Source organism: Delphinus delphis, chromosome 2, assembly GCF_949987515.2.
Source record: "Delphinus delphis chromosome 2, mDelDel1.2, whole genome shotgun sequence".
NCBI lineage: Eukaryota > Metazoa > Chordata > Mammalia > Artiodactyla > Delphinidae > Delphinus > Delphinus delphis.
The window spans coordinates 3,246,967-3,263,001 of NC_082684.1; the positions used below are offsets into that span (position 1 = coordinate 3,246,967).

The 16,035-nt window shown below is 45.6% G+C and overlaps 1 protein-coding gene across 1 annotated transcript in view; it reads right to left on the minus strand.

Moving 5' to 3' along the window:
- Positions 1-483: 483 nt before the first annotated feature.
- The window catches only part of RCOR1 (REST corepressor 1), a 119,797-nt gene continuing 104,245 nt past the window's right edge, over positions 484-16,035 (minus strand). The window contains exons 8-12 of the mRNA XM_060003890.1: positions 15,788-15,982; positions 9,455-9,532; positions 9,171-9,228; positions 8,309-8,538; positions 484-4,646 (exon numbers count right to left, since the gene is read on the minus strand). Of these exons, the coding sequence (XP_059859873.1) occupies positions 4,605-4,646; positions 8,309-8,538; positions 9,171-9,228; positions 9,455-9,532; positions 15,788-15,982 (603 nt within the window). The 3' untranslated portion in view covers positions 484-4,604. The remainder of the gene's footprint in view (positions 4,647-8,308; positions 8,539-9,170; positions 9,229-9,454; positions 9,533-15,787; positions 15,983-16,035) is intronic.

Genomic DNA, 16,035 nt, shown 5'->3' on the forward strand with positions numbered 1-16,035 from the left:
CTGCACGTTACTCAGAGAGGTGCTGAGATTTGGGCCGTGTCCACTGGGCTGACCAGAGGCAACAAAGGTGGTGGTCTCGCCTCTTCTCTGCCAGTCCCGAGGCTGTGCTGAGGCCAGCATCCACGTGCCCAAGCCTGGTCGGCCAGAAAAGAGAAAAATCACTAACGGGGAAAAAAATTCCTCTCATCCAACCTATAAATTTCAGCCCTCAACTATCACAAACGTTACAAACTTATGTACCTTGATTTGATCCCAACCATAAGCTTATTATAAAATAAAAATGGAGTTCAGGTAGAGATAAAGGCTAAAAACAAAAGCACCCCTGGTTGTGTGCTCCCACAGGGCACAGCTCTGGGGAATTTACACTTTCATAAATCCCAAGGCCCAGTGCAAAAAGGCAGGGAAAAACCCACTTCGTATGAGGGTGGGGTATTGCTTTGATGGAGGGTGGAGGGTCAGAAAATTCTTTTGTTTCCTATTTTATTACATCAATGGCTTGAAAATTTTTATTTAACTTCAGCAAATATTGGAAATAGAAAAATGAATTCTGCAGAATTTCACAAATAAAATTTTCAATCTCTACTAACAAATGTTATCATTTGATGGCTAAGCAATTATAATGCTATGAACATTCACCACAATGAATGTGCTGAAATAGAAAACAGGCAAAAAGAGACATTAAAATATTACTTACAACAGCATTATTACAACATATTTTCTTTAAAATTCCAACATGGATTTTTATCACTTCAAAAGATATACAGCATTTCCATTATATTTGCAAACTTAACCTTATACATCTTTTAAAATCTTGAAAAATTCTTAAGCAGTCTAAAAAGCACTTAGCAAAGTTGGTAAGTCTACGTAATGGACTACTATCCGCTCCAGTATCAACGTGAGCTGAGGAGAGGGCTGTAAACACTCAGTACCACACAGCATGCATAGGCTATACTGACCTTCCTTCTGCTGCACTGCGACGTTACTGCGCTTGTGCTTTACTGTAAGTAGGGAAAGCTGCAGAGATCCAGGGAGTGGCAGAAAGAGTATTTGTTTTTGAGCATTGCACAAGATCACTAGATTCAAATTAGCTAACCGCCTTGAGTCAACTTGAGGCCAAGTTTCACTTGGTATTAAAAGCTTGAATCCTGGGTCACTTGATTTAGATCAGGCTAGACAAGAGAAATGAGGCTCTCGTGTGGGCTGGCTCCATCCGTCCTTTGCTCATATAAGAAGGGATCCAGTTAGTGTAATGCACTATTTGGCTTATTTTTGGTCTGTAATTATACCAATAGTACATCTGATATTCAGAAGGACAAAAATAGGGCATAGTTGAAATTTAAAGTGACAACGAGCACACTTAGAGTGGTGTGTGATGGTTGAGAGAACTTTATACGCACAGAAAACTACTGCTTAATTAGTCCACCACAGTAAGCTTTTAAAACTCAACTATTTTTTCTTTTTCATCTTTTGATTAGAGGTTTATGACTATCAAAAGCCACCTTGAGGACCTGGTGTCTGGTAGGCACGAATGTACCAAGACGACACGGGGGAAGCGGGGCGCGGAGGGGGTCACACTAACCTCAGGCTCCTGCTGACACCAGCACCGACCTGCACCACTGCTCACCTGATCAGCACAACTGAGGCAGGGCTGCTTCCTGGTTAAAAGACCTATATTACAGAATCCATCACTGCTTATGACCAGTCAACACAATATTCAAGTAACAAGGTGTTTAAATGAATACGTGAAAAAAAATTTTACCTAACACTTTACACATCTACATAAAATTAAATAAGACAAACTTTTAATGCATATGCAATACAACTTATATCTTTTAGGATTTCTAAACTAAAAGTTAAACTATCATTTGCTTCAATGGTACTATATTTTGCACAATAACTTATACTTAGGAGAAATTTTCCACAAAAAATATATATAATTATGACATTCACATTGATAATTTTTAAGAAGACAAAGCTTAAGTGAACATTGCATCCAAAGCAGTTGCCACTGTGTCCCCCTTACACATCCAAACACAGCCTGCTGATGCACCGACGTCTTGATACGTTAAAAAGGGTCTTCCCGTAAAATAAGACCAAATCACTTGGCTTCTAAAGCTAAGTGATTTCTTGCATTTACAACATCATTGCAAAGACAGTGTAATGAAACGGTTTAAAACACAGTGCTCTCTTACGCATGAGACTACAATGAAGGCCGTTGGGCAAAGACAACTGCCTGTTTTCCTTCTGGCAAGTGAAAGCGACATGCCCCTCCCCCTCGGAGAGAAAGCCGCAATTCAGCTGCTGTGAGAGCAAGTACTCCAGCACGTGACTCTCCGGGACTGGGGCCCACTTGGTGCCAGGAACCAGGTAAGGGGATGTCTGAGCACAGACAGAGGCCTGGCACTGCTGGGATGCCTGCCGCGCCACACAGGACCCAGCACCAAACCTTCAAGCACTGCCAAAGGGGATTGATTCTTAAGGAAAATAGCCTGGGGTGAAGAGAGGAACAGCAGCTCTACTGGCAGGGAAACCACTGCAGCAAATTGCCTACTGCTTCCGTTAAGAGGAAGGAGGTCTCGAGAAGAAGCAAGGAGAAGCGAAATCTTCTTTCAGGCCTAGTGTCCCCTTTAAGCGACGTGCAAAACTTATGCCGCCTCTTACCCACGTTTTTCCTGCCATTTTCCAATTACACAGCAGGCTCATGATAAAAACAGAATGAGCCCTACGCTGTGACTAGTGTTACCGTGCCGGCCCGTGTAGGTGGGCGCGGCGAGCTGTGACGCCCCTAGCCCCTCTCACGCTCTTCTTCACCAGCTCCTGATCAACAGACACCTCTCGCAGGGACAAGAGTCGAAAACCGGCAAAGTCCCATTTCACTCCCCTTTCGAATGACCTTTCTCCAGATTTCAAAAAAAGAAGTACAATTCCAAACAATCTAGGTTCCTTGCTGACCTCTTCCTAAAGAGAAAACCAGCTGACTTTAAAAAAAAAAAAAGTCAAGGTGCTTGGGAGGCAAAACACATCAAATTTTAATTGCATATTTCAAATTCTTAAGAATTCTGTTTATGCCTTAAAGCATCTGCAATTTTTTTTTCTTTTTGGTATTGAAAGCACGAAAAATATTTAAATGATGCAAAAACCAACAACAAAAAAAGCTCCTTCAACACATTTAGTGCAGGCTGAACCAACCGTGGGATGGGGAATGGGTCACATTAGAGCACACCTCGCAGTCTACCCTCAACCCCTCAAGAGCCCACGGTCTGGCAAGAGAATAAAAGTGATTATGGAAGTTTTAAACATTTATTAAACATTTGTAATTGTTCCCAGTCCAACCAAAGGCATTACATACCACTTCGCAGACTGTTTCTTTCCATCTTGGTCTCACTAGAGCCAATAACTGATCATGTCTCTGTCCTGTACTATCGATATAATATTGAGAGAAGATGGTGCTCATGTGGTCACATCAGTACATGACGGACACAGAGGCTATGTGGAGTGACATGTGAAAGGCCAGGCATACCGACAGGACGGGGAACAAACAGCATGTAGCTTTTATAAAACCATCACCAGCTACTCCAATACCCTTTATTATTGCCCTAACCTGACATTTAAAATCTGCACACTGTCAAGAACCTGCAGCAAGTTCTCCCCTGTCTCCTAATCTCAGTGATGTCATCTTTGGCAAGCAATAAACTTTAAAGAAGAAATAAGACACCGAAACAGAAAAAGGGTTGAAAACATGGTTGCCAAAAGGAGAAGGCACCAATTCCAAATGTACAAGCACCAGGTACAGTGGTATAGACCAAATCTCTTGGAGTCGGGCGGTGGTGCGGGTGGGGGGTCAGGAACAGACAGGGTGGCGCCCATCCTGGGGTGACGACCTGCAAGCTGACGGCACGAAGTGTTGCGTCCACGTTCCCTCTGAGCTAGTGTCCAAGGACAGGTGCTGTGAATCAGCTTCCTACCTCGCGGGAAGGGAGAAGGGAGAGACTGCAGCCAACTAGATTTATAAACCATAATTATACCGACATTTAGGGAAATATGAGTTGCATCAGGCTGTTTGGCACGATAAGGGTTATAATGCAGTCTGCCAATATATCGTGATTTCCAAAGAAGCATGATATCACTTAGGTGGATGCCGCAGAAAAGAACAAGGGAAACTTCCTAGAAGGCCAATGGGGTCACAGTTACTCTGAAAATTACATTATGCACAAAGTAGAGCTTGCAGGCCATGCAGGAACAGAGTCACGCCTTCCAAGTCGACTACCTGTTCTGAAGCCGCCGACGGGGAAGAGCTGCTGTTGGTGGGCCGGGGCTCCGACTGAGGCGGTGGTCCCCAGGGTCGCAGGAGGCGGGCAGGCCACGGGACCCCCCTCACTTAGGCAGAGCGAGAGACGCAAAGAGCTCTCCGGGAAGTGGCGCCAACACGGAGGAACGAGCAGAGAATTAAGGCAGATGTAGCGCAGGACTGGAAGTGTATGCCTTTTTGGTAATAGCTGCTTGTCCACAGAGATGTGATGCAGATGGCTAGGTGATGTCTTGTGATACCTGAATCCTGGATAACACAGTCGTCCATACCAAGTGCTCAAAGCCACCAGAGTTTCTCATGAGGCAGATGCGTATCTGACGTCAAGAACAGAAGCAGCCTGAGAAGAGGAGAAAAAGCAGAATCAAAGACAGGTAAACAATATAGGGGGCTTCCCTGGTGGCGCAGTGGTTAAGAATCCGCCTGCCAATGCAGGGGACATGGGTTCGATCCCTGGTCTGGGAGGATCCCACGTGCCGCGGAGCAACTAAGCCCGTGAGCCACAACTACCAAGCCCGTGCGCGCGCCTAGAGCCCGTTCTCTGCAACAAGAGAAGCCACCGCAATGAAAAGCCTGTGCACCGCAAAGAAGAGTAGCCCCCGCTGGCTGCAGCTAGAGAAAGACCATGCACAGCAACAAAGACCCAACGCAGCCAAAAATAAAATAAATAAATTTACTTTAAAAAAAGACAGGTAAACAATATAAACTGCTAACTCCGGTCTGGTGCAGCCCAACCCACCCTGCCCCGCAAACACAGGGCCCCGAGGCAATGCCTGTGCTGAGGCCAGGCGGGCGGACGGAGGGCGAGTGTGTGGCCCCTGCGGCCACGTGTCTTGGGTTCAAATCCTGGCTCTGTCCTTTCTAGCTGTGTGTCCTTGGACGAGGTATCATTTCTCTTTGAGCTTCAGTTTCCTCATCGGCAGAATACACATAATAACGATGTCTACTTCACAGGATTAAATAAGAATCCCTGCAAAGGGCATATCGGCACAGTGCCTGGCAAACAGCAACACTCAGGTGTCCTAGGACCCGCCGCAGGGTACACCATGGTGCCTGCCCCGTTCAGCAAACAGCCACCAGAACACGCTGGGGTACAGACGATACCAAAGATCACGGGATCTCCTTAGAAGCTTCAAAGGCATTTCTTAACTCTCTACTCTCATTTTTTAAGACTGACTTCCAGACCCAAGCCTAAAAGTCGTAGAGCTCACTGCTACCCCCGTGGTGTCTTACTTCTAAGGAAACAGCTGAGATAAGAGTCCAGAATCTGAAAGCAGCTGCGCATTCAGGTGAAATCCCAATTTATGAGAACGGCCGTTAGTCAAATCAGATTTCTCCTCACTAGTAACACACTCAATCACTCTATAATTTTAAGCGAGAATGTGTATCTCCAATTCAGTCACTTTTAGCATCCCTCTGTGCTTTTCTGACACCTCCCCATACTCTATCCTTGGCCACCCCAGAGAACTCTGAGTCTCAAAAGCTCAACCCTCTTGGGCTGCTCTCCCTCCTTAGCTCTGAAGGAAGAGAGCCCGCAGCTGCCAGACCGCTATGTTTCCAGAACTTCTCAAATCTGATGGCCTCCTCCCTGTCTGTACTGCATAAATACATAAAACCCGAGGGCAGGCAGGACACCAGCAGACATCTTTCTCAGCAGCTGGATTCCAAAGGATAAACAAGAATGGGAAATTACAAGGACACTAAATTCTGAGCACTGATTAGACAATTAACCAGTTCCCTTAGGCCCTTGGTGGACACAGAGAAGCAGCTGGTCCTTACAGATTAATTTCCTTCTGCAAACTAAGATATGGAGAACAGAAAACCAGGGTGGTGAAGCAGGAGGGCTGGTACCATAAGAAACATAAAAAGAAAGGGAGGGACTTCCCTGGTGGGTCAGTGCTTGAGAATCCGCCTGCCTGTGCAGGGAACATGGGTTCGATCCCTGGTCCAGGAAGATCTCACATGCTGCAGAGCAACGAAGCCCGTGCGCAACAACTACTGAGTCTGTGCTCTGGAGCCCGCGAGCCACAACTAGTGAGCCTGCGAGCTACAACTACTGAAGCCTGCGTGCCTAGAGCCCGTGCTCCGCAGCAAGAGAAGCTGCCGCACTGAGAGGCCCACGCACCACAGGAAGAGGGGCCCCTGCTCGCCGCAACTAGAGAAAGCCCGCACGCAGCGACGAAGACCCAACGCAGCCAAAAATAAAAATAAAATAAAATAAATGTATAAAATAACAAAATAAATAAAAAGGGATAAAGAAAAGGAAATATAGGCATGCACATGCGTGCACGTCTGTGTGTGTGTGTGTGTGTTAGAGAGAGAGAGAGAGAGTGAGTTAGTTTTAAATGACTAAAGAAGTGAAAAAATTTTAAAGGAGCTATAAAGATTATATATTCGGGTTGAGTTAGATAATCCCATTCCTTCTGAAGAGAAGGCTGGGTAAACAGACACAGGGAACATCAGCCATCAGAGAGAGAGAAGACGTGCTGCTGGGCGGGGGAGGCCAGCTATGGCCGAGCCAGGCAGACAGGCTGAGGGGACTCTGATGTGCCATCAGCACCGCAAGCGGACCATGAAGGATGGAACTTCTGGACCAACAAGAAACGAGGAAAATGTAGCTGACTTAGCCTAAGCCAGTCAGTCAAAGAGCCAGGCCTAAGAAAATCATGACCCTGGGTCCTAAATCTACTATCCCATTTTTTATGCTAACCCTGCTGAAGCTGGCTTTGATTAAATTTGAGAGGCAGGTAATCTGAGTTTCCTATTATTTCTGCTTCCTGGGACTTAAGTCAGAAAACATACTGCGAAGAAAGCTTTCGCTCTCGCAAATCCTGACGTTCTTTCCCCAGTAATCCTCATCTTTTCAGCGCTTCCTAAACTGAGTCCAGGACTTCAGGGAAATTAATTTGTTGCTAAAGGGGAAAGTAGCGCACAGACAAAAACCACTGCCGACAGAGAAAGACAGCTTTGCTGTGCTCACGTGCCCCCCTGCTCCTGGGCAGGCCGTGCCTGGGTGTGACTCAGGGACCCCACTCACGTTGCCAGTACTATAGGTTTTGTACACTTAACTACAAAGATTCTCTGGTAGAAGGCTCTAACGAGTCTAACTTTAACAGAACTAGTGTTTATCTCCTGACAGGCCTGCAAAAGCCACTCGCTGGGTGTCCCCTTCACACGGCTCTCCCCCAGGGGGAAAAGGGCAGCACGGGCAATACAAAAGAGGTAACTCCAAACCACTCCTGCCTCATTTGGGGAAGACGCTGATGAGAAAGTGATAAGCAAATTAACCCTTAAATTGCCATGTCAGTGAGCAAATGCAAATGTTAAAGGCAGCAGCAATGAACTCTTGGCCCCCAGCCCTGCCTCAGCATCCGTGGGTGGGGGGAGGGGGGAGGTAAACGTGCAGAGGGAGGGGCAGCCTCCACAATCTCCCCCATCCCGACCTCCGCTGCCCGGGCTGATGAAACCCGTGCCACCACCTAGGAGACGACCAGGATGGCAGCCTCCATGCAACCCAGGACCTACAAGTGTCCCCATCAGTACTCCAGCAGGTCAGCCCCAAAGAGCAGCACGGCAAGCAGGTGTGGAAGCAGACAGACCAGGAACCTGCAGACTCCCCGGTGCGCCCGTAAACCTCACAGGAGATGACAGCACAGTTCACACGACTGAGCTTTGCTGATACTCAAGGCACTTCTAACTTACGGTTTTAGGGCAAAGCTGTCATTGTATTTAAGGAAATATTGGTAATGTGGAATACTTTGTGGCCGGAGGAAACCAGGATGGAATTAAGAATTTGTCCAGAAATTAAAATGTGAATAATATACGTAGTGACCAAAAAGTGACTGAAGTCAACACATGTATTATGGTATTTACAGGTAAAAATCAAGTTACTGACATAGCTGAAACCTAACAGTATTTCTGCAGCTGGAAAAGGTCATCAATGAAGACACTAACTGGAGAACTGAGTATGAATCTGGCAGAGATCAACTGTTTCAGACTTACCTCGTCTTCCTCTTCAGGCATCTTGACAGAATTATCCGGGGACGTTACAGGTTTCTGGTTACTGGGACCATTGGTTTCTTCCTTCCCATGTTCTGCCTCCCATTCTTGTAAAACTTCATCTATGTTGAAGCGGCGTCGATAATTTACAAAAAAGTTTTTCACTTGTACCACTGATTTGTTCCCAATCACATCTGAGATTGCCTGAAAATCTCGGCCGTATTTCCTGATGGCTAAGGATGTAAGAAAGCATTTTTTTCAACACGACAAAAATAATAAAACACACACACACACAATTGAGACTTACCCCTTATCCAGATAAGGAGACATAGAGGCTTTCAACAGCAGGTCCTACCTTAGCGCACTAATGGAAAAGAGTAGTAGAGAGCCCAGGGTGGATGACTGGCAGAGACGCTCCGTGTGACCCTGTCACGCAGGGTCTGTGCCTCCCTGACGTACGTCGCATGGTAACTGAAGTCACCCAGCAATTACTCTATGCCATGGACATCCTACACTGGCCTCTTCAGGGTCCCCAGGACTAGAACACCTCCAACCATGCAACCCCAACACGCGAGTTGTACTTCCTGACTACTCAGAACCCAACGAGGAGCTGCTAAAGTGAAATACACCTTTAAACACGGAGGCTTCCAGATTAATTTTTACATCTTGTGAGACATGGGAAAGGAAAAAAGTAAAGCCCAAAGAGAATGCAGTAATTTAGCTAAAATGATGCCCACTAGAAGGACGTAATCCTCCAAGAATTTGTTTCAACATGAATGATGTGCTGGGAGCAGGATGGGGTGTAATTTTTTCCTGAAAGCGACTGCTGTTCCTAAACCTTTATTTTATAAGAACTTCCTCCTACCTTGTACGGCGAGAAGCTGCTCCTCTGTGGTCCAACGTGCGTTACATTTCTGAATGACCTGGGTATTCAAATGAGTCCTATTAGCATACTACCTTTAGAGATGAGTATGTCCTTATGAGGATTAATGAATCTTTTTCTCATATCATAATTTTAACATCAACTAGGTTTATAAAGTTATATCTACACCTTTCCTTCTAAGAGATGTGTACTGGAGACACAGACAGTAAATTCTTAAACACATAAACTCAAGTGTGACTTCAAAGATGATGTTAACATAATCCTACCTCTGGAAGTCGATATGGTTCTATTCCACCATCAAGTTTTTCTTTTAGAGCACTGTTCGTCTGTTTAATATTCTGAATCTAAGGGAAAGAAGATTTTCATTTTTAAAATGAAACACTTTTATAAAGGTATGAAAAGAAGAGAGAACTGAGAAAGCTAAAAGAAACAAAAAACCAAGAGGAAAGAAGTTCCTACCCTGTAAGGTAGCCCAAATTTGAGCTCCCTATGGTATCCTTTGAGAGCAGCTCACTAAGTTCTTTAATTGACTTGCTTAGGGCACCGGACAAGAGACAACCAAGACGGAAGGGTTGGTGGTAAAAAGGCGCCTGCGCACACGATCCTAAGGCACCAGCTCGGCACAGGCGACCGGAGCCACAGAATGCACGACTGCAGCCTGACACAGAAGACAGTGCCTGGGCTCCCACCACACAGAGCTGAGCTGAAGAAAGAGCGCAGGCAGAGTGAAGGCAGGACAGCCTCACAGCCCCGAGCCCCGCACGGACGCTACGAAGGGCAGAAGCCCCACCTGCAGGCTTCTTTAACGGGGAGGAGAAAAGAAAGCAGTATGTCAGTTTTCCACAAGGCTAATTCTGAGCAACAGTAACTTCATTTTCTCACAAATTACCTTTCCCACATTCTTGCTTTGATTCAGTGGACCTTTCACTGTCCTTGCCTAATCAAAAGAAAGACACAAACAATAAATACAAACCACTCAATCACTCCACAGCTGCTCTTTAATTCTGCACTGGCTCCTGAGCAAGCTGGGTCACAGGAGGGGGCCCTTCTCTCAACTCTAAGCAGAGGGGCGTTTCTGTGCCTAGCACTAGGGGAACTCTGGCCCTATCATTTTTCATTCTTGAATAATCACTTGAGCAAATAAGAAAGCAAGCAGAGGAACACGTTCATTTTCCCAAGTAAAACATCAAAAATATTCATGAGCAGAAGGTGCCCTTGAAAGCAGAAATCCTATTAAGGCAAAAGAAGAAAAGCAGAAATTTTAGAGATAGGGAAGGGATGGGAGACGAGTGGAGATGGTGGTAAATCTCTCTCCTCTTCAAAAAAAACTTTTTATACTTATACAATTTTTTAAAACCCCACTTTTGATGACTTACATTTCATAGATTTCCAGTTTCACAGATACTTTCCTCCTTTGTTTTACATCTTCTAAAAGGTTTAAGGGGTCGGGGGGGGGGCTGGTACAGGAAAAATTTTCTATGCTATGGGACCAGTGGGCAAGTAAATAAGACCAGCACTTTTAAGGACCAGAAATTGACCCTGTCTGCCCTTACCAAGGGCCTCAAAGTCTGCCAGAAATACAGTCTACTCCAAATCTTTTGTAACGATGCCACATCAGAACATAAAAACAACTGAAAAGAAAAATACTGGAAACATGCACAAAATTCACTCTACTGTAAAACCAAAAACCAGGACCTTGCTTTACTGAAATTTGTTTTAGTTTATTTTGAAATGGTACAGATCAGAAGAAAATACTTGAAATTTACTCACAGTAAGTAATTCCAAGCTCTCAGACCAGCATAAGCTGACAGAACTCTCTCTGATAATGAAAATATTCTAAACTTGGGCTGCCTGACAGGGCGGCCACCTGCCACACGCTGCTACTAAGCACCTGAAAAGTGGCTTATCCAACCGAGGAGTCACATTTTTAATTTTTCCAATTTTAATTAATCCGAACTAAAATCTAAAGACCACACGTGGCTACCACACTGAACAGCACAATCTTAGACTCTTCTCAGAGCTCACAGTTACCAACAAACCACAAAATACCCACAAAATACTGCAAGGCACTCGGATTATGCTCCCTGAATTCCGAAAACTAGGCCTAGAAACTTCTGACAGGGAATGAGCAAATTCTCAAAAGTCAGGGGTCTAGACATAACTGAGCTTCATAATTAGTATTCATGGTAAACCTTGTTTCATTTATAGCAGGGGTTGGGAAACGATGACCTACATACCAAATCCAGCCTACTGGCTATTTTTATAAATAAAGTTTTATTAGAACACACACACAAAAAAGTCAGGGGTATGTCCACTAGAACACATATTCAATTTCATGTCCCCCCCCAACCCATCCCCTCCCCCCTTGGCATTCCAGTTACTCTCTTCCTTCTAGCTAGTTATATATATATATGTATGTTACAAAGCTGGGCGTGTGTGTGTGTGTGCGCGTGTGCGTATCGCATTGTGATTAAGTGATTAAGTAACAGGCATTTCCCAACCTGTTTAACACATACATTTTCCCTCTAAAATCAATGGATAAAGCAGCATTGAGATTGAATGAGTGGCTACAAGGTAAAACACCCACAGATCCTGAACCAGAAGTTAGCTCTATGTTTTCATTTACCTACGTGTCTGCTCCTAATCATTTTCCAAATGAGCAAATGTCCAATGTTTACTCATCAGAATAGGAATAGGGGTTAGTCGCCAGCATCATGCCAATCGGAAAGAAGCCAGAGTGGCAACAAGCTGGATAAGAAACAGGATACAAAAAGTAACCAGCATTTAAAGAAAAAACAAAAAAAGCAGTTGACTTGGCCTGGTGCCTTACCTAGAGCTCCTGGCTGAACACAACTTTCTTTTTCCTATTTTATTGGGTATTTAGTGATTCTTCTCTAAGGTCAGACCATTTCATTCTCCCCACCTGGAAAGACCTGATGCAACCAGCAGTGTCTGCTGGCTAACCTGACGGCCGTTCCCAGCCCCCTTCTCACTTGTATCTTTGACAGCGGCTGACGATTTCCTCAGCGCTAGGAGGAGCCGGGCTGCAAAGCCCTGCCACACAAAGTCCAGGAGGTTCTGGGAAAGCAAAAGCTTTTCCTCCACCCCCTCTTCTTACTGCCCTGAATGCAGACACGAAGGTGATAAAATGGCTTCTGCAGTGTCCAGTGTGAGGCAACAAGCAAGATGAAAAGCCTAAAAGCTAAGAATGGTGGAGCAGGAGAATCTGAAAGAATCTGGGTCCCCGAGAGCATCACTGAACAGAGGAACTAATGCCAGCAATCACTGATGTTGGAATTTCTTGTTATTTGTTAAAAATAAACCCTTCGCTGTCTGAGCTGCTGTTAGTCAGGTTTCCTGTCCTCATCGGATGACGGTTTCCCTGGCAAGCAACCAGACATGGGGGCATCCAGAATAGCATGCCCACTGTGTGACTGACCGCCATGTGCATCTGAAGGGCAGCTGGCAGAAGCCCTAAAGGCTGTGGAAAGTAAACAGCTGACCTCACCTCTTAGTAAGTCAGCCTCTGAGCCTTCTCTCCAGCAATGTCAGCTCTGAGCAGCTACCTTCAAATAAAAAATTCCTGCTCTTGGCCCTGGCTCTGAAAACCAAAGCCTCTTTATCTATCATACTACAAAGTCAGTAACACCTCTGTAGAAGAAAGGGTCTCTTTCCTTCTTTGACATATTGACACCGAACAGCAAGCGTCAGGAACTCACTCAGCAGAGGGGATTGAGGCCCCTCGGAGAGGAAGGTGAAATGCACAGGGGAGCTCCCAGCCCCAGTCACAGAGCTCTCCCAGCGCAGATGCAGCTTACTACCACGCCCTCACACATCCTGTAAGATCAGGCAGGCAAGGATTAATCTCATTTGAAAAAAGAGGCCCAGGAAGATTAAGTGATTCTCCTAAGATTAGAATGCAGCTGTGGCAGCCGCAAGCCCGCAACTCCGAGGGGCGCGCCGGGTCCTGGTCTGTGCAGCCTCCTTCACCAGGGGACAGCCGGGGCCACAGACCCCACCCTTCTCTTCTCAGCCCTGCCAAGGCAGCCATCAAGATTGACAAATCCAAGGCAGCACGAACTAAAAGTGAGCCACCAGTCCATAATTCATCTTGCATTTGGGGTCGGGGGGAGGTGACTAACGGAAGGGCAGCACTGGGCTGCTCAGCTAACTTTTGGGTTTGACTTTTACACAAAATCAGACGAAAAGACAAGGAGGAGCCATTTCTCACATGAAGCACGAATGATCAGGAAAGGATGCGTTTTAAAAACAATATTCTTGGGGCTTCCCTGGTGGCGGAGTGGTTGAGGGTCCGCCTGCCGATGCAGGGGACGCGAGTTCGTGCCCCGGTCCGGGAAGATCCCACATGCCGCGGAGCGGCTGGGCCCGTGAGCCATGGCCGCTGAGCCTGCGCGTCCGGAGCCTGTGCTCCGCAACGGGAGAGGCCACAACAGTGAGAGGCCCGCGTACCGCAAAAAAACCCCAGAAAAACAAACAAAAAAACCAATATTCTTTACAAGAGCACCAGAAATGTACCAAACATGTAGGAATAACACTAATAAAGGAAATACAAGGCTTATTCATAGAGAATGACAAAATACTGGAAGAAACTAAACATCTAGAGAAGTGCAGGGATATATCATGTTCATGGATCATGAGATGTTAATTCTCTATATTGATCTATACATTCAACACAACCCCAATCAAAATTCTAGCAGAATTACTATTCTGGAAATTGAGAAGGTGATCCTAAACTTTATATGGAAATACAAGGGCCAGGAATAGCCATCTTGGAGGACTTCTCCTACCACACATATCCATTCATGATTATGTATTATTAAGACCATATAGTACCGGTGAAGAATGGACAAACAGAACTCCAAACCTGACCGATACACATAATGGACACCGGATTTAAGACAAAGGTCCCACAGCCTTACAACAGGGAAAGGGTAGTCTTTTTTAATGAACAGTACTGGGTAAACTAGATATCCGTATGAAAAAAAAAAAATTTGACCCTACATGTAACAACATACAAACAAAAACACTACCAGGTAGACTGAAGATCAAAATGTAAAAGGCGAAACAACACTTTTAAGACAGTGTGTAAGAGCATCTTCATGACCTCAGGAAAGGTTCTTAACAGAACTCAAAGAGCACTAACCGTAAAAGACAAGAATGAGAAACTGGACTACCTTAAAACTAAGAATTTCTGTTCATTAAAAGACACCACTAAGAGGGCTTCCCTGGTGGTGCAGTGGTTAGGAATCCACCCGCCAATGCAGGGGACGAGGGCTCGAGCCCTGGTCCGGGAAGATCCCACATGCCGCGAAGCAGCTAAGCCCATGCGCCACAACCACTGAGCCTGCGCTCTAGAGCCACAACCACCGAGCCTGCGCGCCTACAGCCAGTGCTCTGCAACAAAGACAAGCCACTGCAATGAGAAGCCCGTGCACCGCAACAAAGAGTAGCCCCCGCTCGCCGCAACTAGAGAAAGCCCACGTGCAGCAACGAAGACCCAATGCAGCCAAAAATTAATAAATAAATGATAGATAGATAGATACTACTAAGAGAGTGAAAAAGAAGCCCTCAGAATGGGAAACATAAGACCATTCCGCCACCGCCCCCGTAACTCCACAATGAGGTCACACAGCATGGTGGAGGGGAGGGCGCTACTGGCATCCAGTGGGTCGAGGCCAGAGATGCTGCTAAACATCCTACAGGGAGCAGAACAACCCCCAGAACAAAGAAATTATCCAGCCCAAGATGTCAACGTGCTACAACTGCTGGAAATCCTGATGTGGTGCAACCAGAACTCACGTTAAGTGACGTGACCACTTTGGGAAACTGTCTGGCATTGTTTTCTAATGTCAGTCATATGCACACTCGATAACCCAACAACTGCACTCTTAGGTGTTATCTCCAACAAAGATGCACCCACAACACACTCAGAGGCACATAAAACAACGTTCTTATCAGTATCATGTGTAAGAGTCAAAAACGGGAAACAACCCAAATGTCCACTCAAAGTAAAATGGACCATCTGTTGGGTATTTATACAGCAATGAGAAAGAACAAGAAGTATGGCTGTTACCTGGATAGATCTCACATGCTGAGTAAGAGCCAGACACACACACACACACACACCCCTACTTTATCATTCTGTTTATATAAAATCAAAAACAAGATAAAAATAACATATGGTTTTAAGTCAGAACAGTGGCCACCCACCAGGAGAAGGTGGGTAATGAACAGGGGGCATGAGCGAGGCTTCTGAGGCAACGACACATCTCTCAAGGGTAGATAAAGGGGCTGTGGAGGCGATGCTCCACGTCTTCATCCAGACAGAGGTTACTTGGGTGTGTTCATATTACGACAAGTCACTGAAATCTGTATCTATATCGATATCTGTATAAAATTTCAACTTCACGGTTAATTTAAGGGAAAAAAAAATCAACGGGCCTAAGATCTTCTGTCCAATTCCTTAGAAACAAAGTGCGCTTTTGAGATTTGGGGAAAGAGAACATCCAAGTGAATGAGAAGTAAGAACACGTCTAAAGTGCAGTTAACTCTTCACCCAGGACTGGGCTCACGGGTACCTGTCGTTTGATTGACACCAGCTCCATGTCCAGTTGTCTCAGCACCGTGGTAGCAGCAGTGGCATTGGCAGAAACAGCCTCCACGTCTTCTTGAGAAAGAAACATTCCTTTCGGAGGTTTCCTTTTTGCTCTATTTTTAGCTTGTGTACTATGTTTTTCTTTTTTGATCTGAGGAACTGTCTCAGTAGGGGGCACCTGCATGATACACATATTTGATAAATGAGAAACTAAAAAAACTAAAATGCCAA